The sequence below is a fragment of the Condylura cristata genome, unplaced genomic scaffold (assembly GCF_000260355.1).
Source record: "Condylura cristata isolate star-nosed mole 26May11 unplaced genomic scaffold, ConCri1.0 scaffold00015, whole genome shotgun sequence".
NCBI lineage: Eukaryota > Metazoa > Chordata > Mammalia > Eulipotyphla > Talpidae > Condylura > Condylura cristata.
In genome coordinates, this window is record NW_004567116.1 from 25,146,935 (window position 1) to 25,170,980 (window position 24,046).

A 24,046-nucleotide genomic window follows, 5' to 3' on the forward strand; every position below is an offset into this window, starting at 1 on the left:
CTTTAGTTAAAACAAGTTCTCAGAACAATGAGCAATTGAAGCAGCTTCCTGTGGCACCTATCATTAGATCTGTTCATATGTAACCGCTACTGCACTGCAGAGCTGCTTTAATTAAAATGTGCCTGATATCATCTATTCATTTCCATTAACAGACTGTGATATCTGAGTAGTAGCTCCGTAAGTAAACCACATGTTTATTTCATCTTGGACTGTTAACACCCCAGACAACAATTGTCCCACTTGACAAATAAACTTTCGGAGCAGCTGTTTAGATCCTGATAAACTAATCATCATGCAGCCTCTGCTACCTTAGAACGATAATTGTGGGATGCAAGGATGATGGTCCCTGGGCAAAATCAAAGAAGCTATCCTCAGAAAACTGCTGATAACACCCCCTCCAGTTATAAGAACTTGCAAGGAAACAAGGTAGAATTCCCCCTTCTTTCTATGATTCTTCTAAAAGGTTTTGCAAAAGAAATGTGGCCTCTGAATAGTATTAACTAGTGCCAAGAGGCATTGGAAATTTAAGCTCCCTCAATAACTGCCACAACCAGCGAAGCAGATTCGGCTAAGTCTCCCTGCTTCAGCACAAGCTGTGCCCTCTGTCTGGAATGCTGTTCCCACTTGTCCACATGTAAACTCCCCACAGGACTCCCAGATGTCATCTCACTAAAAGCCTCTCTCCACACCAGTCACTTCTCCCTAATATTAATTCCTACAGTTGGTTCTTGGACTTCTTAACACAAACTTGTTGCGATGCCAAGTCTCCTCCCATCTCCCAGCAAGTTGTATAACAAAAATGCTTTCCAGTTTCTGTCTAGATTCTCAACTAGCTGTAAATTCCTGGAAGTCAAGGACCTGGAAGTCAAGTCGTTTCCTTTTTTTGCATAAGCAGTCCTGATACCCAGCAAGACCCTCAGCTGTTTGTCGAATGACTGAATGGATACATGAATGAATCTCGATGTGGAGAAGGGGAAAAGGTGTGTTCTTAAAGATCTCCACAAGCCCTGTGCCAAGGAGACACAGTCTGCACACCCCATGGAGGCACTTTTTGCCGACTTTTTCCAAGGAATAATGAGAACAAAGGATTTAGGCACCTTCAGTAGTGTTGCACACTTGAGAACGTGAAATGACCCCTAACTGCCCCTCCCCCATCTCGTCTTCCTCTTGCGTTCCTGGCTAGGAGGAACGAAACCTGATCTCCCCCACGCAAGGCTGCCAGGCCACACTTCGCACTAGACTCGCCTTGCGCTGATGTTGGAGGCTGCTTCCTTCCAGCGTGTTCTAGGCTATAAAAGACTAACCCATCATCATAAGCCCGAACTCCCGAGCCAACTATTTTAAGTTGGTGAGCCTTGGCGTCTCTGCTGCCTGAGAAGCTTGGATGGAGATGGGGCCGGGCGTGGGGATGCCTTTTGTCCCTGGAGAATCAACACCGGGAGCTCTTCGATTAAGCAAAGGGAAAGCTTCTGCCCGCTAACTCCCGGAGACGTGAAAAGGTCTAATAGGAAGGTTCTAGCTGCCCAATTCCGGCATCCTCCCGCGGGCTGTCAAGGAGAGGCGCCTGGGGGCCAGTGGAGGGAACTTTTGAGCCAACCAAATGCGGGCACTCTCCCCCCGCAGCCCCCACCTGTCCTTTCCTGGTAAACTTGCTGCCTGGCCTCTTAGGAAAGGAAATGAGATTGATAAAAATAAGGGAAGAGATAAAGGCCGAGAGATGGACCACACACCGATTGTGGGGCGCAAAGTCGGCAGCGGGCACGGAGGGTTTCTACGGCAGGAATAAGAACTCGCGACACGCAGCCCCCACCCCGCCGCATGCACACGCGCGCGAACACATATACACGCGCACACAGGGAAGCTCCGTTTTTGTGGGGTTTTTGGTTTGGTTTGGCTTGCCAATTTCTTACTCCACTACTCCTTAGCCTCCTTCACACCTACTACTCGTCCTTAGGAACAGGCGGCTGAGAGCAGGTCGCCAAACCCAAGAGACACTGGGGTTGAGGGGCGAGTGGAAGTGGGAAGATGGAGGTGTACTGAGAGTCCACACAACTGCATCCCTGAAGGCAGAACCAAGTGCGGACTTCAGAACATTAAACCAATTATCCTTGCCCCCTCCGCGGCAGCCTCCAACCTGCATTTATAGCAAGGGAGACTGATTTGGAGCTTGAGAAAATCTCCCGGATTGTCTACACGGTTCCAATTCCCCCTGGTAATTGTTTGTCCGGCACCTGAGATGGGGGGAGGGTCACACTCCAGGAGTTCTCCGGGGAGGAGCCCAAAGGGGACTAGAAGGTCTGGGTGTTCGCAGACACCCCGCAACCCTCACCCGGCGCCGCGCCCTCCCGGGCTCCGGCCGCACCCGCCGACCGGAAGCGCTCCCTCTGCGGGTGAAACTCCCGCGGCTGCCCCTGCCCAGCCCGGTGGGGCGCAGGGGAGCGGTTCCCACCTCCCCTTTCAAGTTCGAGGGTGTGGGACTCGCCCGGCAGCACCGCTGAGGGTGTCGACCCGGAAGCTGGTTCCCAGCACCAGGAGGATGGCCCCGCCAGGCCGCGCCCCTCACTCCTGTGTCCGCGAGCCCGCGACCCCGGAGAAGAGGGCACTTATTTCGGGCATCTTCCAGAGTGAATACCACTTCTCACCCTTTCACCTAGATCTGGGCTGAGAAATCCGAGGGTCCCATCCACACGGCACTGCCCGTACCCGGACCAGCGCGGAGCTCGGCTCCACATCTCCCGAAGCCTGTATGGGCGCTGGTTACAGAGGCGGGGGTCTCCTCCCCCCCTTTTCCTGAATCCCTCGACCGCCCCAGTCGAGCTTACCAGTCCGGGCGGTGCACACACAGATCCACACAACTAAAATCACATCCAGCGGCATAGCTCCCGAGGGTCCCCGCCAAACCCGGCGCGCCGTTGCCAGGAGGAAACAAATGCGCCTGGATCCCGAGGTGCGCCGGACTCCGAGCTGCCAAACTTGCTAGCGGGCGGCGGGGGAGGTGGCTCGCAGCGCTGGTGCTGCGCTCCGGGATCGCGCCTGGGAAGGCGGCCCTGGCCGCCCCGCCCCCAGCCCGTCCCCCAACGCGGGCGGCTGCGGCGCCCAGCTCAAGCCCCGGCCCCCGCTGCGGCTGCGCCCGCCTTGGAACTGGGGCGGGCGTGCGGGTATCCGCTACTCCGGCAGGTTGCGCTGAGCGCTGGGGACCTATCGAGTTCTCTCCTTCGCCAGCGGAGGGGCGAGAACCAGGGCGGCAGGTGTAGTGCCGCTACTCCCGGAGCACGGGAGCTAGAGTCCCGGGACCCACGACCGAAAGGGAGAAGCTGTTGGGCGCAAGGTGCTCTTTGACTTCACGCGATCCAGCCCTGGCGAGCTGCCCGCGCCGCGGGAGTCTCTGCCTCTGCGCCGCGGTGGGGGCTCCCCAAGTTGCCACAGTTCATCCTGCCGGAGAGAAGAACCGCCTGGCCCTCGCTGGTGGGTTTTCTCACCCGGGGAGCCCAGACAGTGGCGGCGCCCTGAGCGCGCCCAGTTCCTCCTGGAAAACAATTACTCGGGATATGCTCTGGCAACTGGGTGTCGAGGAGCTAATAAGGACCGAGGGCGGTTGATGACAGAGACCTGGCGCACCGCCGGTGCCTAGGTCCCTCTCTGAGGTGGGCCTCTATGGCTGGGTACACGCTTTGGGGGTTCAGGAAGAGAGTGCTCAGGCGAGGAGGTGGGGTGCAGGAAAAGGGTCTGCGAGCTTGAGTGAGCTACGTTTGGGATTTAAAGAGTAAAACTACACGCCTTGCCGTTCTGCAGGGCAAATGCTGCCACATAGGGGAAATTCCTAACCATTTTTTTCCTTGGGTGACTTTCTTGGTGATTTTGTCAAAAACCCCACTCTCCTTTCATACTCATGTTTTGGCCTGTCCCACTGTTCCTCTGGTACCCTCGCTCACCCAACACCATTCCCTGCGGACAAAAGTCACTCTGGTTTTGGTTTAAGACCAGAGTCCTCCCTCCTGTGGCCCCTATAAAGATCTCCCAGATTTTACCACCACCATCCAGGAGTGTTAATTGGAACTAGGACGTGGAGAAATGAAGTCAGAGACCACAAGCATCTGATTTATACCAAATGAGCCCCCCCTGCATAATTTAAAATTCCTGGGCTGGCCCACAGGAGGTCTCTCTCCCACCCCACCCCTCTACTACTGAATCCCAGAGAAGAAAAGAGACGCATCTAGAACAGCCTTTCCTCTTTTCCTGGAAACCAAGTCCACATTTTTCTTCAGTAATAAGGGCCTGCCATTTTCATTTCTTGCATCCCCTTTCACTTTTTGTGTTCCTAATTTTGTCATAACTCTAGAACTTATCATAGAAAGCCACCAAGCTCATACAGCATATTAAAAGATAAGGTTTTATCTACATGCTCTTTTCATCTCTGCCCTACTTTTCTGGATATTTCTGTATGTGATCCACTGTTCTGCTTGGTCCATTACATTGTGACCCTTTGGCAGAAGAAGAATGGGAACAGATAGGTAAATTCCAGTCCTCACAGCAGAGGTAGAAGAAAGAAAATCAGCACAGGGGTGTATTACCCACTCCAGTAATCAAACTGGATGTCAAGTCTGAATGGATTCCCCAATTCTTCTAGGACTCAACTCCAGCCCAGAGGGAATCTGACTTGATGCCATGTTTTCATAAGTAAGGACTATTTCCTTCCACCTGGAGCATGTTACATTTAAATCTAACATTAAAATCACACATCTTACAGAAAATAAGACTTTTCAGGTTCATTTGGCCTCATGAACAAGGGCCCATAGACCATGTGGTGTTGTGAAAAGCCCGCCACCGCTCTCCTCTGTGTCTTTAAATACACCTCAGCAGGAGCAGGATTTAGTGGCTTTGGACAGTTGTTTCAGAGGCTCTTTTATTGATTGCAGAAATCCCAGAATCCCTGGAAGTCACAATGACCCAGACAAAAGGAAAAGGTGGTCTGGGTAAGACCTTTAGAGCTCTCTATCTTAAAAGTCTCTGGGTAATTAGTTGGCCTGTGGGGTGGGGCTTTTAGCCTGTTCCATTAAAAAATAAAGCAAGACATATGTTCTGTCAAAGCTTTGCCACATCACATCCATTAACAGTAGCAAGAGTTAAGCTCAACAAGGTCATAAATCTTCCTAGATAACTAAGTACTTAAATGTCCTCTAAGTGCATTTATTGGGGGTGGGGTAGTGGTAGATTTTGAGTGTAAAGACCTGGTAAGCTAAGGTAAAATTCACAAAATAGGTCCAGTCGATTTCTATAGTGGCAAGTATGTGTGTATGTTTGATGTCAGGTTATTGCAATGGGATCTGTGCCCAGTGGTGGCAGTAACAAGACTTGGTTTTTATTTAATGCCATATCCCAAGTCCACCCTGCCCTTCTGAGTGGCCTCCCTCCCTGGTTTTTCCAGGAGTCAGCAGCTCCCATTGATCATCCCTCTGCCTCTTCTTCCTGACCCCTAGATAATGGAGAGCCTCAGGCCTCAGCCCTCAGCCCACCATCTTCCACCCACACTCACTTCTGTCTTTTCATCCAACTTCATGGTTTTAATTACAGTCAGGCCAGGAATGGTTCTCTTTTGAACCCCAGGCTTACAAACCCAACTACTTATTAGGAGTTTTAAGTGTAAAATAGCCACATCATCAAAATATAAACATTTGTACTTTAAAAGACACCATGGGAAATGAAAAGACTACCCACAGAATGGAGAAATAAGTTGCTAGCCATATATCTGATTGGGAATGCTATCTATTAAAAAACTATTACAACTCAATAATAAAAGACAACCCAATTTAAAAAATAGACAAAGGGTCTGAATAGACATTCCTCCAATGATATACAAACAGTCAATAAACACATGAAAAGATACTCAACAACATTAACCATCTGGAAAAAAGCAGATCAGAACTACAATGAGATATCACTTCACACCCACTAGGATGGCTAAAATTAAAAAGACAGATAAATGTTGACAAGGAATTCAAGAAATTAGAATCCTTATATACTGCTGGCAGGAATGTAAAAATGGTTCTTAAACAATTAAGCCAAGTTATTGTCTAACCCAGCACTTGAGCTCCTAGGTATGCACGTAAGAAAAATGAGAATGTGTTCACACACCAAGTTGTACACAAACATCCATATCAACATCACTTGTAATAGTCAAGAAGTAAAAGCAGTCCAAGTATCTGTCAATTGATGAATGAATGAATAAAATGTATTTATACAATGTAATATTATTCAGCAATAAAGAGAAATGAAATACTGTTAAACATGGATGAACCTTGAAAACATCCGAAGTGAAAAAAGCCAGTCATAAAAGACCAAATTACAGGATTCTACTTGGAAATGAAAATGTCTGCAATCAACAGATCTATGGAGACAAAATGGAGAATAGTGAATGCTTAGGGCGTGAGGGGAAGAAACAAGGAAGGATTAGCAGGTAACTGAGGAGCTGAGGGTTTATTATGGCGTAATGAAAGTGTTCTCCAACTGATGTGGTGCAGGACAGAAAGCCCTCCCAGATATTCACAAGCCACTAGGAGCCATTGATTGAGCTGTGCACTTTACAGTGGCGGTGGGGAATTATAATAGTTTATGAATTGTATAATGGTGGGTTTTTTTTTAAAGACTGAATTACCTATGCATACAGAACTGGGAACTGGGTACAGGCCACAGGTGCAGGGGCGGTGAGAGGCTTCACCGGAGACAGACTGGGGAGCAGAACAGGCTGACTGTCAAAGTACACTGCTGAGGGGATCAGTGGGCAGGTCAGGAGAGATCTGCTGCACCATGTGAATCACCTCTGGGGCGGGGATCAAACTCATGCTGAGGTGGCTTTAGCTTCTTAGTGCTGCGCCACCAGGGAGGTGCTGCTTTCAAAAAAAAAAATAATAATGATTATGAAAACATTTACAATGTATCCAAGATTTTTTTTTTCCCTTCTCCCCAAATTGCTACCTATTGCTTCTTTTTTCTTTTCTTTTATTTTTTTACATCAACCTATTGCTTCTCAAAGACACTTCACTAGCCTTCACCAGAGGCTGCAATCAAATGAACGAGGGTCACCTGCTTTCTCTGTGCCCCCTAGCCACCAAATCCTGGCAGTATCCCTTACAGAAAAATCCCAACTCAAAGACCCCTGACTGTCCCTCTCTACTCCCACCTTCTTCTCATCTATCATTGTCCTTTTCTCCCTGGGCTACTGCCAAACCCTTCCATTATTCTCTGCTCCCTCTCTTGCCCCTTGCAATTCACTCACCTCCCCACTGATTCATCCAACAAATTTTACTGAGCTCCTAAAATGTGCCAGGCCCATGTTCAATGAAGATCCATGAAGAAAAGCAAAGACAAAAGTCCTGCCCTTGCAGAGCTTGCATTATAGAGGGAGACAATACACAAGTCAACACATTATGTCCAAGAATACTAAGCAGTGTAAGAATACGCCCCATTCCCTGCTCACAGCACTCACAGTTTCCTTTCAAAACGTGCACAAGATCACATTGTTTTTGTTCAAAAATCCTTCTGCGCTTTTCCATTATTTTTTGACAAAAATCTAGACATTCTACCAGTTCCCTGTCTGCCTTCTCAGCAGTGTCTCTCCCTACCCTCTCCTCCCTGTCACTCTAGATGGTCCTCTTTGCTATTTCTCAAACGTTCCAAACCCAAGCTCTTCTCGTGTTCTTTGTATTTACTGAGCCCTCTACTTGGAATGTTCTTTCTATAAACCTTTTCCTGGCCCCACAATGCCTACACAACTCAAATTTCTGCTCAAATGAGGGTCCTCAGATAGTCCCCACCTACAGAAGCTTCTAGCTTCACCCCTGTCTCTCTGTCTCCTTAACCTGCTTTATTTTTACACTGCTTATTATTCTGTGACATAATGTGTCACCTTGTGTGTTGTTTCCCTGAATCTAATGCAAGGTCTGCAAGAGAGGACTTCGTTTTTCCTTTTCCTCGTGTGTCTCCACCAAACACGGGGTCTGGCACAGTTTAGAAGCTCAGTAAAGATTTGTTGGATAATCAGGCCACACTCGCCCATGAAGTAGCATGAGAACCAGCGTGTATCATTGGTCATCACCAAGGCAACAATCAGATGGCCTTCTTCACTGGCCCCCAGAGCTGCTTCATTTCCCACTCAGGGTGGGAAAGCAGATCTCACCAAAAAAAAAGAGCAAGGTGTTCTTTTTTTTTAAGATTTATTTATTTATGCGCACAGAACTGGGGGAAAGGCCAGAGGTGCAGGGGCAGTGAAAAGATTCACCAGAGACAGAGCTGGAAGCAGAACAGGCCTATTGACTAAGTATACTGCTGAGGGGAGCAGCAGACGGATTAGGTGACCATGTGGGTCACCTCCAGGGTAGGGATCGAACTCATGCTGATCCCCATGAGTGGCTTTAGCTTCTTAGTGCTGTGCTTTAACCCGCTGTGCCACCAGGGAGGGCCTGCAAGTTGTCCTTTTTAACATCCAAACGAAATCCATACACCAGCAGCCCATCCAAAGTCTGCAACTCATCTACAGTCCTCCAGGTCTCACCTTGGCAAAACATTCTCTCAACTAGCTTCACATTGATGACACACAATAAGTTTCCTTATTTAAGGGAGAGAGAGAGAAATGTTATGAATTGGATTGTGAGCCTCAAAAAGACACATTAAAGTCCTAACTCCCAGGACCTAGGAAAGTCTCCTCATTTGGAAACTGGGTCTGTGCAGATGTAAACCAGTTAGATGAGGTCATTGGTGTGCCCTAATTCAGTATGACTGCAGTCTTTATAAGAGGAAAGGCAGAGACTTAATAGGTAGAAAGCCATGTGCAAGAGAGACAGACCTTGAAATGTTGGCTGTGGAAGCCAAGAATGCCTGGGGCTATCGGAAGCTGGAAGAGGCAAGGAAGGATCCTCCCCTAAGGCCTTCAGACAAAGAGCAGTCCTGCTACACCTTGATTTCTTCCTTCTAACCTCCAGAGGCAGGAAAGATTAAATGTCTTTTGTTTTAAGCCTTCCAGTTTGTAGAGCTTTGTTACAGCCGCCCCAGCCTGGGCAAGCTAACAGAAGAGCCAATTTGCCGGCCGAGCCTAGGAAAGTGCACAATTTCCCACATTTTCTTCGCAAACTGGGAATTGTGTCAGCCTGGCATGGTGGGTATTTTTATTTTCTAAAATGCACATGCAATTATAAAGCAGGGTTGAATGAATATATTCATGTATATATCTGTCCTACATGAACATATGAATTCTATATGAAAACTGTTCTCTACTACACTGAACACTGATGATGTTCAAATTAAAGATATCATACTTGTTAGGTTAAGTATTATCCTTCCATTTTTGCAGCTTCAAACATCTCGCAAAATAAAGCTATGTATAAATCTATTAGAAGACAGTAAAATCACATATACAGATAAAGGAATCTCATAATTCTCTGGATGAGACTCTCCTAATGTATCACAGCAATAATCATGGATAATTTCAATTTCTAATAATAAGAGCCAAGGTGTGCACATATCCAGGTTTTACTAGGTGTTTCATAAGCACATGGTATGAGGGGAAATTTGTACAAGGAAACTTACTGTGTGTCCCTAAATGTGAAGACAGTTGAAAAGCTGTTTGGACAAAGGCCAGTGGTGACTTGCAAACAGTAGAAGCCATAGAAACAAGCTTCACATCCCCACCCCCAGCTGGGATTATTGCTCTAAGTACTTTCCATGGACTGTTTCCTCAAAACAATCAAATGAGGCATATGGGATGATTATACCTTTTTTTTTTTAAGATTTTATTTATTTATGCTTATAGGCCAGAGGTGTGGGGGGTGAGAAGATTCACCAGAGACAGAGTGGGGAGCAGAACAGGCAGATCTACTGAAATACACAGCTGAGGGAAGCAACAGGTGGGTCTGCCACGCCATGTGGGTCAGCTACCTGGCAGGGGATCAAACTCGTGCTGCAGTGGCTTTGGAGAGCTTCATCATGCAGTGCTTTAACCTGATGTGCCACTAGAGGAGAGCCCCCCTTCTTTACAGATTTGGAAACTGAGCACTTTACCAAATAAGTGCCAGAGGCAACCTTCCAACCCAGCAATGTGACTGCATGATCTGTGTGTTTAACTGTTATGCTAACTGTTCTTCTGGGATTCAGTCTCTGAATTCAATCTCCTTGCTGAGGTCTCATGGGAGACCAATAAATAGCAGCCCATTTTCTGCATTAGTTCTGACCAACTGAAAAATAAAATTGAGTTAGCAGGGTGCCAAACATCAACTTTACTTTAGCTAGATTTTGATCAAAACCCTCAGCCAGGCCCCTCCTGGTGACACAGAAGGGTTAGTGTGCAGCACTGCAAGCTAGCCTCAGCTGCTTCAGTGTGAGTTCAATCCCTGATCCTGAAGTGACCTACATGGCACAGCAGACCTCTCCTGTCTCATCCACTGCTCCCCTCAGCAGTGTACTTCCTCAATCTGCCTGTTCTGCTCCCCACTCTGTTTCTGGTGAATCCTCTCACCCACTCACCCTGGCTCTGTATAAATAAATAAATCTTAAAAAAAAAAAAAAACCCTCAGCCAAAAATGTGCCATTTCCAGTCCCCTGCTCTCAGGGAGGATGGATTGACAAGTGGCTCTACCTCTTTACCCCAAAGAGTCACATCCGACTGGGTCCTGCCCTTGAAGGACACAGGCTATGGAGACAATGTGGGAGGAACATAGCCTGATGCGAAAACCAAAATGAAGTGGCCATCTGCCTTCCCTCCAGGCTTGACCTTCACACAGCCCCACCCCTGCCCCCTGCCCCCACTGCTCTGGAAGAGGAAAGTAAGTAAAAGAGAATCTGTTGAGAAATGAAGACCAGTGGCTGCCCCCATTCTCTATCAAGAGAGGGAAGAGTTCAGAGATCAGAAGGTGCAAAAGGCAGGAGTGTTTCAGGAAAATCCCTCATCATAGAAAACAAGCATGTAAGGAAGAAATGACTCCCTGTGATGGACTTCCAAACATTTCTCCATAGAAACTTCCTGAGCAGCCCAGAAAGTGCTCACCAAGTCTTCTTTACAGACCTTGAAAAGATCCTACCTTCTTAGGAGAAGTCCCATGTGCTCAATACTGTTATGATCACTATGTGGGAAAATTAAAAGGAAGTCAGCTTTTCAAATTCTCTTGCACTTGCACTGAGTTGGGAAGATGGCTCCATCCTCTTTAAAGAACAGCATCTGTGTGCTGGCCTTTGACCTAAAACAATGACATCTAGCACAGAAATTTTAGGTCACAAGATGGGATAGTAGAAGAGATATTTTGGAACAGAACAGTCTACTCTAGCTAATTTAGGCAACAACCCATCACGTCAATTCATGAGGCTGACTCTGCTCATAAAACATAAATATGTCACTTTGATGTCTTTAGATTGCTTTCTAGAGTGACGAACCACAAAAATTCTCCCTATTAACAAATAAACCACCACCGCAACCCCCATTTCCCTAGATCTCCTTCTAGTTATTCCAGTTCATTTTATTACCTGTATTAGTAACAATCCTAACTGGCTTAATATAATAGGGAAACTTCCAAATGATAATCATTTTAATAAGGTATGTTTAATTTTCTCTCAAGTGAAAAATTTCTAGAGCTGGGAAGGCCATGCTTAATTCAATGACCCCATGAAGTCCCCAAAGATTCAGGTTCCTTCTAGATCTCTTTTTTACCATCCCTAGAATGTAGAATGAATTCTTATCTTCATGGCTCACTAAGGCTGCTGGTATGCCAGCCATCATAACCACATTCCAGATTGCAAATATAATAGAGAGGGAAAAGAGGAGACTTAGGAGCTCCACCTATCACTTCCAATTATATTTGGGCAGATTCTAAATATATGACCACTCCTTATGTTTCTGTTTAGTGACTGCTGCATAACAACCAACTACAAAGCTCCAGTGGCACAAAACACTAAGCATTAATCCTTACATACCTGCTGGCTGGCCATTCATCCAAGCCACCAGGCTGGCCTCAGTTGGTCACTTCTGCTAGAGGCTGCAGCTGCAGTGACTAGGATGATACCACTTCCACAGGTCTGTGTGTCAATTGAGTGACTCTGTTCCATATGTTCTTCATCTTCCTTGAACAAGTGGGGTAACTCACATTACAAAGAATCACAAATGAGCAAGTGGGAATAGCAGATTCCCTAAGTTCTAGACTCAAAACCTGCACACTGACACTTCTGTTCACTGGTTATTGGAGCCCAATGTTAAGGGGCAGGACGTACAATCCTCCCAAGATGAGGACACAATCAGAGATGAATCCAAGGTGATAAAGAAGGGAAGCCAGTCATCACTCTATCAGATCTGGCTGCAAGGATACAGGGAAATGTCACATAGGCTGAGAACCTTGATGAAAGTTGAGCTAAAGTCAAAGATATTACTATAATAGGGAAAAACAAAAATTCGCACCCCACCACTATTCCTCACATAGTATCAATTTTGTAAGATTGAACAACACTGACTAAGAGCAACTTTATGATTCTTGGCCTCGCTTTTGGATGCAACTATGTCTGCAGAACTCAGGAAGGCAAGGGAAGAGAAGGGCTATACATGGAGATTGTTGCGAGTCTGTGCTAGTTGTGCACTCTACTTGTGAGCTGGTGAGGCAGAGTGTTTTGTTGTTGTTTGTTTTTTTAATATGATCTATTCAAAGTGCTCAGCCAAGAAAGATCAAATTCAGGCCAGTTTCCAAAGCAGAACTGCTCCCTGGATCTCTCCACAACCCCAGCAGGGGTGCCCTGTGATAGAAATGGTAAGTGTTCTGGAGACAAATGATTATCCCTCCTAAATAACCGTGGAATCGCTTACCTCTCTTTCCTGAGTGAGAGGAAAAGGCAAGAAAAACAAATTATCTAGACTGTCCTTGTTGGGGGGGAAGCATGTCCTGAACAAACTCCACAAATAGGTTTTATGAACCCCCGTCCCCACCCCAGACCAAAGAGATTTAAGACACCAAGGACTATAAATCCCATAAGGGAGAATTGCTGGGAACTGAAGGTGGAATGAGGCAGCCAGGGTTGGTATAAAACCAGACATGTGGCCCTGGGGGTCCTTGGTTTTTCACCCACCTTCAGTGTGGCAGTGGGGTCCCAGCACAGAGAAAATGGTAGGACACATTCACAAATTCATCTCCCTCTCTTTTCCCTGAGTTACATTTTCTTCATTTCCCCCCTTTTTTTTTTTTTTAAAAAGATTTATTTATTCATACAGAACTGGGGTACAGGCCAGAGGCTCAGGGGCGGTGAGAGGCTTCACCAGAGACAGAGTGGGGAGCAGAACAGGCAGATCGACGAAGTACACTGCTGAGGAGAGCAGCGGGCGGGTCAGGAGAGGTCTGGCTCGCCATGTGGTCTCCTCCGGGGCAGGCGGCAGGCGGGAATCGAACTCATGCGGAAGTGGCTTCAGATTCTCAGTGCTGTGCTTTAACCCACTGCGCCACCAGGGAGGGCCCATTTCCCCCTTTTTTTAAATAAACACTTTTTGGTGTGTGTCTGCAGCTGAGTCTCCTTACAAGTCCCTTCTAAGCACACAGATGAGGACCCGTCGGGCCAACCCACTTCACGCTAAGGTTGCCTCGTAACACCCTGAGTCCTCTGGGCCCGACCTGTTTTCGCACTTCTCCTAAGTCTCAGATGTCACCAGCCTCCAGAAACTAACACAGCAATATCTGAACAAACAAGAACATCCAGGACAAGACCCCAGCTTACTGCTTTGTCTGTTCCTACTGACTGGTGATATCTCCACGCTCGATTGCTCAGATTTTTAAAAATAATCCCAAATGACCCCAACCACGGGAGTAACTAAGGACCTCTATGTTTTACAGTTTGGACCTAATATCTTGGATTTCACTGGCCTTTTTTTTAAACAATCAAACTTCTTGCCTCAAATTTCTCCTCACTCCACTCCATCCTTAACACTGAGACTAGGCTAATTTTTTAAAGACACAGATCTGACTGTAATGGTAAATATCCGAAATTTATGTATCATTTTAGAATTTCATATGCAAATTTTTATTATATCTTGATAGCAGCTGTGTGAGATGGGTACAATTGTTTCAGTTTTACTGAAAAAACTGAGACTGTGTTAATAAGGGAAAGAATTGGCACTCAGACCCAAGCTAATGCTTATTCTTTGGGGACATAGCTGGTCCTGGAGAGTCTTGCTTATCCAGATGTTGCTGTGTTAGTTTCTGGAGCTTGATGAAGTCTGAGAGCCCAGGGGAGGTGCTGGGGCAGGTGGGGTCTTAGAGGTGGGACCCAAAGGACCCAAGACAGTCTAGATAGCTTGGTTTCTTTTGCCTTCTTCTCTTACTCCGGAAACAGCTGTCTCAGCTCACCACTATTCAGTAACCTTCCATGGCTTCCTATGGTTTGGCCAATGAACTGAGTAGGCATAGAGGGCACTTGATTGTTCAGTACTAAATTGCATTGTCAGCCGCAGCTCTCACTTCACACAGGCACATATTATACTTCCAAACTTCACCCATCCACTCTCTCCTGACATGGTCTGTCTGTCTTACCCACACATGGTTCGTTTGCTTTCATCTACTTGGACAGCCCGTTCTAAAACCCGCCTCCTAGTCACAGAGCTCCCGCGGACCAGTGCCCTATTTCATGAAGTCCTGCCTAATCCTCTCAGCCAGAAGGAATTTCTTCCCCTCTCATATGTTCTCCTAAATCCTTCTGTGGCCCTTGTAACTTTCCACTGTGTTTTGACAATTTACCTGTCTTAAAGCCTCCTACTCTTGAGTGCTCTGAGAGGCCAGTCTTATTATTATTTTTTTTTTGCACATTTTTTTTTCAAGATTTATTTATTTATTCACACAGAACTGGGATATAGGCCAGAGATGCGGAGGGTGAGAGGATTCATCAGAGACAGAGTGGGGAGCAGAACAGGCAGATAGAGGTAGTACACTGCTGAGGGGAGCAGCAGGCAGGTCAGGAGAGGTCTGCGCGCCATGTGGTCACCTCCGGGGCAGGCGGGGATCGAACTCATGCAGAAGTGGCTTAAGCTTCTTTGTGCTGTGCTTTAACCTGCTGTGCCACCAGGGAGGGCCTTTTTTTGCACCACATTTTAACACTGAGCTTTACTCTTAATATAGAGTAATCCTCACTATCTTCTTGTTCAATTAAAAAATGTATTATCGGGCCCTCAGCAGTGTACTTAGTCAGTTCAGTTGGCCTGTTCTACTTCCCACTTTGTCTCTAGTGAATCCTCTCACCATCCCTTCACCTCTGGCCTGTATCCCAGTTCTGTATATATAAATAAATATTTTTAAATGCATTTATCAAGTATCTACTGTTTGCCATGAACTTTGAGGAACTAGAAACATAAAAATAAAGAGACTGAGTATAGTGTGAAAATAAACCAGTGACTAGATCAACGAATAATGAAAATGTAATTCTGTTTCGATGGAGATCTATACCACATTCCAGTCACTATTCTCTCCTAATCCTACAAGTGTCTGGTGAGGTTTCCTGGAAAATGAAATTGTAATGGGTTAAATGATGTGCAATATCAAAGCTTTCATGAAATTACAGATGGTAAATCTTTCAAATGGCAATTACTCAGCTCATGGGTATCTTTGTAAATGTGGTTCCCACAAAACAGACTGTGGAAGAAGAATTTGTGGACCAGAGATGCTGGAGTCAGTGACCTGGGGCTTCTGTGGGGCTGTGATTTTGAGTCTCTGGCTGCAGGACAGACTTCCAGGTACAAGAGTCTAGGTAGCAGGAGCTAAAGCAGAGACAAAGCGAGCAGAAAGCACACTGCTCAGCACAAAATCCAGGCAGGTGAGTGACTGCTGAGCAGAAGAAAACAAGAGCTTGGACAGAGGACACCAGGGGAGGTTTCACAGCAGACACCATCATCAGCGCCTCCCGGGCGAACCCTGGGTCCTGTCTTCAGCGCCCGGTCAGTAGTAGATTGTTCCTGCTGTGGGTTTGTGAGCTCTGAAGTTTCCCATATTGTATCATTGTCTACACTAAGGAAAGGCTATTTTAGAGAGGCTTAAAAACACAACAGAGCATTTTCAAGTAAAACTCTGTGGTATCTGCATCAACTTTGAAATACTCCAAAGACAAAAAGCTTCGGTTGAGGGTGGAGAAAGAGATAGATGAAACAAACATAAACAGGAGTTGATTGTTAAAATTGAGTATGTGAACTTGGGGGCTCATTGTTCTTTTCTCCCCTTCCCCCTTTTACCTATGCTTGAGGGTTTTTCAAATGAGTTTTTAAAAAATATTGGACTGAGCAAAAATCTCTCAGGAAGAAGATCAAAGAAGATGAGTCAGTGACGGGCTCTGATCGCATGCGCGGAGTTCTCATCTTCCTCTTTGAAAGGAGGCTCTTCCACTGGGTTTAGTGCTCGCTGCATGGTCTGCTGAAACAGAGTACCATGGCCAACTCTGTGTGCCTATCTGCCTCGTTGCTATATGTGTGTCCAGGCTGCCACTTACTCGTCGGATGAACACGTGGCTGTGGTTTTCAGCATCAGAGCCAAAGAGCATTTCTGTTCCCTCTGACAGTGGTCCAGCTCAGCCCTGTCCCAGTCAACACTGACGCTAGAGATGGAGGTTGAGCCCCGGTGTACTGTATCCATCTGAGGATGACGCAGTGATGCTCACTACAGCATGACCACACAGAAGCCCCAGCTGCTGGTCTCTGCTAGACATCAGAGCTCAGGACCCACCTCTGGGTAGGGAACCTGGGGCCTCTATCCACTTGAAAGGCAGCAACGGTAGCGACTGCTGCGTGTTTGTTTAATGTGGGCAGTGTTTCCACAAGGCTCTGAGTGCCTTGAAATCTGGGACTGCTTTATTTTTTATTTAGTTTTGCCTGGGGTCTAACTATACAATGTTTGCTGAATTGAAATAAAGTTGAAGACTGCCAAAATTATCATTAAAATACCCCCCAGAATTTAACTCATTCTGTCCCTCTGTTCAGATTCACTTTGATGCTCACTCCCCACCTGTTTTCTCTCCCTCCTTCCCCATGAGAAGTAATTAATAATTCAGCAAACAATAGCATATTTTTGATGGTTAAAAGTATAACAATTTAATTGGTATTTGTTTCTGCAACAAGGCAATAGCTCGTTTTCCCTGGTAGGCAGTTTTCCATTGCTGTTCCAGGTTTCTCCCAGTGAAATAGATCAATCTTGAACATATCTGAAGGCTATTTGTTAAGAAAGAAAGAATGTAGTGATGTGTTTGTAACAGACACAATACTGTAATCATTGTTTTAAACACTGACATTTATTGAGGGCTTTGTGAACTCATACATTATTAGGATAAATTCTAATTTATATCAGTATATAATAGGCAAATATATAATACAATAAATTGCGTTTGTACACATAAATACAAAATTTGAGGTAGGGCCTCAAGAATAATGACTTCTTAAATGAATAATGCACAGTATATAATATGTTCTCTCTAAGATATATATGATGCATCATCTGTAACATAATATATTTTCTTCATGTACAGTTAATGAAAAAATATAAGGACCTGACTAGGGAACATATATTTATTCATAGGCAACAGGACCACATCAGATGCCTGCATTTAGACATTAGCCAAGTATGCAATTTAAGAATAAACCTATTCTATGATAGGCCCATTATAAAGTGCAAAAAAAGACCAAACAACGAGGACAAAATAGATCCTAGTCAACTATTAAGTATCACCCTAACAATAAAATACACCTATAAGGCAAATGGTTACCTGAAGATGTATTTAATCCATGGCAGGCAAATCAAGCCACCTCTTGCTTTTCAGAAGTGATAGGCACCCAGCCTGGAAATCATCTCTCCTTGGCTGCAGGCTGCTCAGAGGTGAGACCACAGTTCACAGTTATGTGACCTTTCTGTACCATTGAAGCCACATCTGGAGAAGATCGGAAACTTTACTTCTACAGATGCTGGAGCCACTTTATGGAGAACTTAGTATCAAGGTTAAGTCACCTACACCTTTGCTCCCAGCCTGGAAGTTTTCTGCAGGCTGTTTCTGATCTGCCCAGTGTGAACCAAAGGAAATGTTCATTCATGGTCTCTGCAAGACAAGCTCCCACATAGTGTGCCCTCACTCAAGCCATCTGCCTCCCACACGAGTGTCACAAACCCAAATCCAGGTGCAACCGCAGTGTTGTGATCTTGCCGTCACACAAACATTAAGCAATTGTGCAAGTCTCTGGGAGGAAGACAATGGTCAAGGGAACACAGTGGAAAGGAAAATCTGAATTTTAGGCATGGGCAAACCATGCTGACAGGTGAAGGTTGTTGGGAAGCACTGAGGCACACGTAGAGAACACATTCAGAACTTAATCAAAGAGGAATTCAACTCCAATACAACACTAGCATAAAGACAAGTCTTATCCATTTAAAAGTCATTGTGTTGAAATTTTTTAAAGTGCCTCTCATGGGAATGCGCGTTGATGGCATTTTTTACATACTATACACACAATGGAAATTCCAAAGACGTTGAAGTCATCGAGATTTTTGCATTGATCACAGATTTCATGCAATAAATAAAGAGAAGTGGAAAAGAAAAAAAAAAAACAGACTGGACACATTTGTACATGACAAACACACAGCCTTAAAGAGATTGAAAGTTACTACAGGCAAGACTGACATTTGCATAAGAAGCCACAACACCAATAGTAAGAAACATACACTTTTTTCTCCTTTAAGGATATGACAGGGTTACCGTTTGGAACATATGGCTTTTCTTTTGTTCTCTGAATGGGGTGCTGACATTTGTTGGTGCTAGAAAGTCATCTCAGGTGCTGACATTTGTTGGTGCTAGAAAGTCATCTCACAAGTGGAAAAAGCTCCACCATTGCACAGTGAACCCTTGAAAGTCTTTCCTCGGCAACTTGGTTTTTCCCTCACTTTGAAGGGGGACTCTCCCGTGGCAGTTGATGACAATGGTGTTCATTTTATTCATTCATCTTTTTTGCGTCCAGTCGACTATGTCTTTTAACAGCACGGAGATACCCACGCCGCCTTCTATGTGTCCTCCCTCAGTGCGCCTGTCCAGTGGGGCCTGTGCAGTGCATTCCGGGAGGAGACAAGGCCGAAGACAACACACTTCTGGCCAGGAGAGCTCCAAGTCAGATATGGCCAGAAACAGGCAAAACCAGGACTACAGGTGACTATGTCCAGATAAATTCAGACTGTTTTGCCTTTAAGCAAATTTTAAAGAAAGCTTTGAAATGGCAGAAATAGGGGCAAAATCCAGCTGTTGAGTCTGACTTGGACAAATCCCAGTGAACCCATAGTAGCTGCCCCTAACCGCAGCCCACAAGGCTCCTGAGGAGTTCTCCATTCTCACAATTAAATGAACTTTCAGCGCGTACGAAACAAACCCGTCAGCATCCATGGTTTCTCCCCCTTCTTTTAATCACAGCAGCAATAATTAGCAGAAATTGAGTTGGCATCCAGCATCAGACTCGAGTTTTAGCCAACAGGCGAGAGAGGAAAGCCAAAAACCACTCAGTTCCTGATGCAAACACACCAGCCCCATGGGACAAAGTTAATTGAGCTAAGCTCTTTTCTCCAGCCTTCAAATTGCAATGGCTGCTGATCATGGCCAAGCTTAAGTTACTCCTTCTCGTCCTTCTCCATTCACCAGATTGTGACTAAGAGGCTACTTTTTGGTACCACTGAGTGAAATCTGCTACAGCAATGGGGTTTTCTCTTCAATATGGCTTTCGTGGGGAAACCATTGTGAATGGCAGACAGATCACTTTGGGAACACCGAAAGCTGTGAGGCCACAGCTCAGCTTCCTAAAAGTAAGTCTAGGGGAAGCTTAGGGTTTGTCTGTGATAGAGTCTTGCAGTGTCTAGTTTGGGGAAATAGGCAGAAAAGGAGAACAAGTGGGGAGGACAGAGTGCACTGTAGACAGAGGAGGTGAAAAGCTAAAGTTCAAAACCTATCTTTGTTTAGTTTTCTAAAAATTTCCACAGGCTGCTCTTGAAAACTGGAAGTTCACACTGCTACTGGCGATGGCAATGAAATTTGCCATAGAAAAGGGAGAGTTCAGTAAAATGAGTTGACACTTCAACAACAAAAAAGTGAAGTCACTTAAAAAATTACATTAAGGTCTGTTGTTTCATTGTGGTTGAACAGGATGAAAATGTCACATCAATATATAAGATTTGAACTGAAAACTTTGTCTGAGACCCTGTAACGGTAAGATAGCCAAATAAGAAAATGATTGAAGTGGTCTCCCCTAAAGGAAACAATTTAGATCTAGATATTATTACTGTAAGGGAAAAAAAAACCCAGACTATACTATTCTAAGCTCCCCATCGCTACAGAGATTCATAAGATATCTATAAGGACAGAAAACACCAGTACAAGTACATACTACATGAACACATATCACATTTTAAAAATTTCATATATGCATGGTCAGGATACAAGAAGATAGTAAAGGTTACGGCTTTGCCAGTCTCTGCAGACACATGATTTGCTCTCATTAGTGCATGGTTATGATTATTTTGAATTGGGAAGTCTTAAAATCGAATTGGCTAAATGTAGTCTTAAAAGCTATAGTCTTAATTAGCTCACTTGCTACTTACCTAAGCTGTATTTATCAGAAATGTCTATAAATACAGAGAACTAAAATGTATTATCAGCGCAGTAAATATGACGGTTGATTTCTATTAAACTCTCCATGTCTTTGAATTCTCTATGATGACAATTGGCATTTACTGTGAATGAAAAAGTTAAGAGTAAAAATTGAGAAGTTTTTGTCTTTTAAGAGTTTGTGTCTTATATATATAATATATAGACAGAACCAGGGTAAGTCTTGTTTTCCCAGAGGTTGAGACAAAGTATCTACAGCTTATAGAAAGAGTTTAGAAGAGAAGAAAACCAGGACCATGACATTGAAACATAGTGCTAAATGTCATGTTGAAACTGGAATGGAACGCTACTATGAAAATACAAAATTAGGCACAAATTATATGATGGCTTCTTGCACAGAGGGAATGACTAGAAGAATTCAATATGGTTATTAAAAATTAAAAAAATAACAGACAATAGCTAGGGAGGAGAACCAACAGACTCCTCACTAAGTACTGCAGCTTGCAGAGGGTAAGTATCTGAGTCTCTCGCACACTCAAGACAGATGTTGGGTCCAAAGGAAGGAAACAGAGCCCCAACTGTAATGGAACTGTGAACTTCAGCCACTCCCTGGTGTCCAAACATACCAGCATTGTAATCTAAACCGTATCTGATGCTCCAAGGGTTGGACTCTGAACTCTCTGTGTCTGTCTGAAAGCGTGTGGATCAACTCAAGCCTCCACCACTGTTGAGTCCTGTGAGTGGTCTTGTACCTCTCAACACGTGCCTTAGTGGCATTACTGATGACAGCACACAGCGCAACTCCTCTATCAACCGAGTCACTCATCTGTCCTTGTGACTTGACTCAAAAGTTCTCCTTTGTTGAGCCACTTCTGCGGGGTAAAGCGTGTGCTCAGGGGACCACCCTACCAGAATCTGACACCATGGACACAGGCAAATGGTGTGCTTCAAGTGGTCTGTCTAGCTCTTCACTACGGCATGCGACACTATGTCCTACTTTTCTACGTAACCACTCTCATGCACAGGTATGAACCAAGATGTGGGGAGAAAGAAGGAAAATGGGGAGAAAGCCAGGGAAAACATGTGGGGGAAGGCAGAGAGGAAAAAACAGGATCAAGTCTGGGCCATTCCAGACTATTGCACTAGCACTGAGTACCCAGTTCCAAATCCTTCACTGGCAGTTTGAGTCCCAAGGAAGAGGTTCCCAAGGGATCGATCATGTTCTTATAACGCTCCCCACGATGCTGTGCTAAGAACGGACCCCAGTCTGGCTGCGGCGAGCACACCAATTTCAGCCTCTGCAAAGAAGCCAAAGACACACAAGGTCATAGAAGCATGGACCTTCCTCCCTAGGCACCACCCACCCAATCCTAAAATTGTGTGTGGCCATGTTTGCCAGAACTCTCCCTTGAGCCAGGAGCTCCCCAATCATGAGAAGCAACTAGGGAGGTCAGTTCACTTAATTACCTAAATCAGGGATGTTAAAGGAAGAGACTAAGTTTGGTTCAGTTAAAACTATTTACATCAGGCCCTCCGTGGTGGCGCAGCAGGTTAAAGCACAGCACTGAGAAGCTAAAGCCGCTTCCACATGAGTTTGAACCCCGCCCTCCCTGGAGGTGATCCCACATGGCACAGCAGACCTCTCTTGACCTGCCCACTGCTCCCCTCAGTAATGTACTTCATCGATCTGCCTGTTCTGCTCCCCACTCTGTCTCTGGTGAAGCCTCTCACCGCCCCACACCTCTGGTCTATACCCCAGTTCTGTATGGATAAATAAATAAATCTTTTTTAAAAAAAAAACAAAAAACTATTTACATCGCCCTGCAAGCAATATTACAATTGCTCAAGGTTAATAAAAGAAAAAGGATCCAGATTTTAATTATACATTTCTCCCTCCAAATGAAGAGAATCTGCAAGCTTCTCTCTCCACTGCCAAACAGTCTGGGAAGGATGTGTACTCAATTGCTTTTGTTCCATAGTCTCAACAGTGGATTGCTATATTAAAATAATTGGATTTTGTTTAGCCTATTTCCCAAAAGCATATAAATGGCCTGGGAAAAAAAAAAAAAAGAACCCAACCCCAAAGATACATTCCAAGAGTGAGCAGAGATTTTAATTATCTGTTGACAAAAATACATGCTTCTGACTTGGTTCAACAGTGTGGGTCCTTGCATAGGAGCTAAAAATAATGGGAACTTAGCACAGAAAACATAATTTGACTGACACATTTCTAGAAAAGGGAAAAAATATATTTCTGACTACCTAAGAGGGAACAATTATGTGTTTATTACCTATTAAAGTAAAGCTGTTTCTTATAGCTGTTAGTTTAATCTCCCCTTAATCATCAATTTGCAACCTTTGTGTCCCAAATCAACCATAATAAATTTATATAGCCAACTCATCACTTTAGAGAATGTTAGCCTAAGACAAAAGTAACAAAAGCTAACCTAGCTCCTGTTCAGAGGAAAAGAGATTTCTGGGTCAGCTGGTAGCATCTAGGCAATTTCAAGCTGTCCCTGGGAGTCCAGAGACCACATCATTTACCTCAAGGGAATAATAGAAAGAATTTCCGGAGGCTGAAAACTTGATGCTGCTTCAGGAAGAAAACTTGCACATCTCTTTTTGTTAACCCCATCTGTTGTCCAGTGTAAACAAAGGCTACCTGCACTGCTCACACATTATTGCTGTCTCGCTTCACTCCTAAGGGTGATCGGGGACCTCCTCTCTTTCCCACAGTCTGGCTGATCAAGAGGAAACCCCACAGAGCTGCTCTCTGTCAGCAGGTGCTTCTCTTCCTCTAGCCCAGTGCCTCTCCAACTTGACAATCGCTCAGGGCTCGCTAAACTACAGACTCTGGGGTCCCACTTCCACCAGATTCTGGTTCAGAGGAAACAATCCGGAGCCCCATCTCTGCATTTCCATCCAGTTCCCAGAAGGTGGTGATACTAACAGTCCTTAAGCCCAACCCCAAGCAGCACTGACGTGGCCAATGCTCCAGACTTCCGGCTTGTCAAGCCTTACACACTACTACTAACATAGCGCAAACAGCTTCTCTGTGACAAAAGCCTGGTCACATGTCACTGGTGGTTCAACACATGGCAACCCCCTTCCCATCCACTCTGGTATTGGAGTGGGGAGAGATCTGGAGGCATGAGAAGTGACTCCAGCGAGTAACTGACCTTTACCAAAGAGAGTCAAGTCTCACTTGATACCAGCCATGCCCTGGACCCTTCATGATACTCGATGGGGACAGGGACATTTCAGTCAGCTTGGAAGCCTCAGCCACCCTGGCACAGGCGCGACAGGAAAGAGCCATCATTTTAAATGTAATGGCAATAAACATTTGGAGGTGGAGGCTTGGACAGAGAAGAACATCAGGAAAGGGGAGACCTGATGTGTGCTTAAAACCAACACTGGAATTTAAACTGGATGA

The 24,046-nt window shown here is 45.2% G+C and overlaps 2 protein-coding genes across 3 annotated transcripts in view; both read right to left on the bottom strand.

Annotated features, from left to right (window-relative positions):
* The window catches only part of NELL1 (NEL-like 1 (chicken)), a 690,112-nt gene extending 687,064 nt beyond the window's left edge, over nucleotides 1–3,048 (bottom strand). For both annotated transcript variants that reach the window (XM_004682976.2, XM_004682975.2), the window contains exon 1: nucleotides 2,823–3,048. In XM_004682976.2, the coding sequence (XP_004683033.1) occupies nucleotides 2,823–2,877 (55 nt within the window). In that variant the 5' untranslated portion in view covers nucleotides 2,878–3,048. The remainder of the gene's footprint in view (nucleotides 1–2,822) is intronic.
* Nucleotides 3,049–21,755: 18,707 nt separating this feature from the next.
* The window catches only part of SLC6A5 (solute carrier family 6 (neurotransmitter transporter), member 5), a 49,212-nt gene continuing 46,921 nt past the window's right edge, over nucleotides 21,756–24,046 (bottom strand). The window contains exon 15 of the mRNA XM_004682978.2: nucleotides 21,756–21,911. Within this exon, the coding sequence (XP_004683035.1) occupies nucleotides 21,756–21,911 (156 nt within the window). The remainder of the gene's footprint in view (nucleotides 21,912–24,046) is intronic.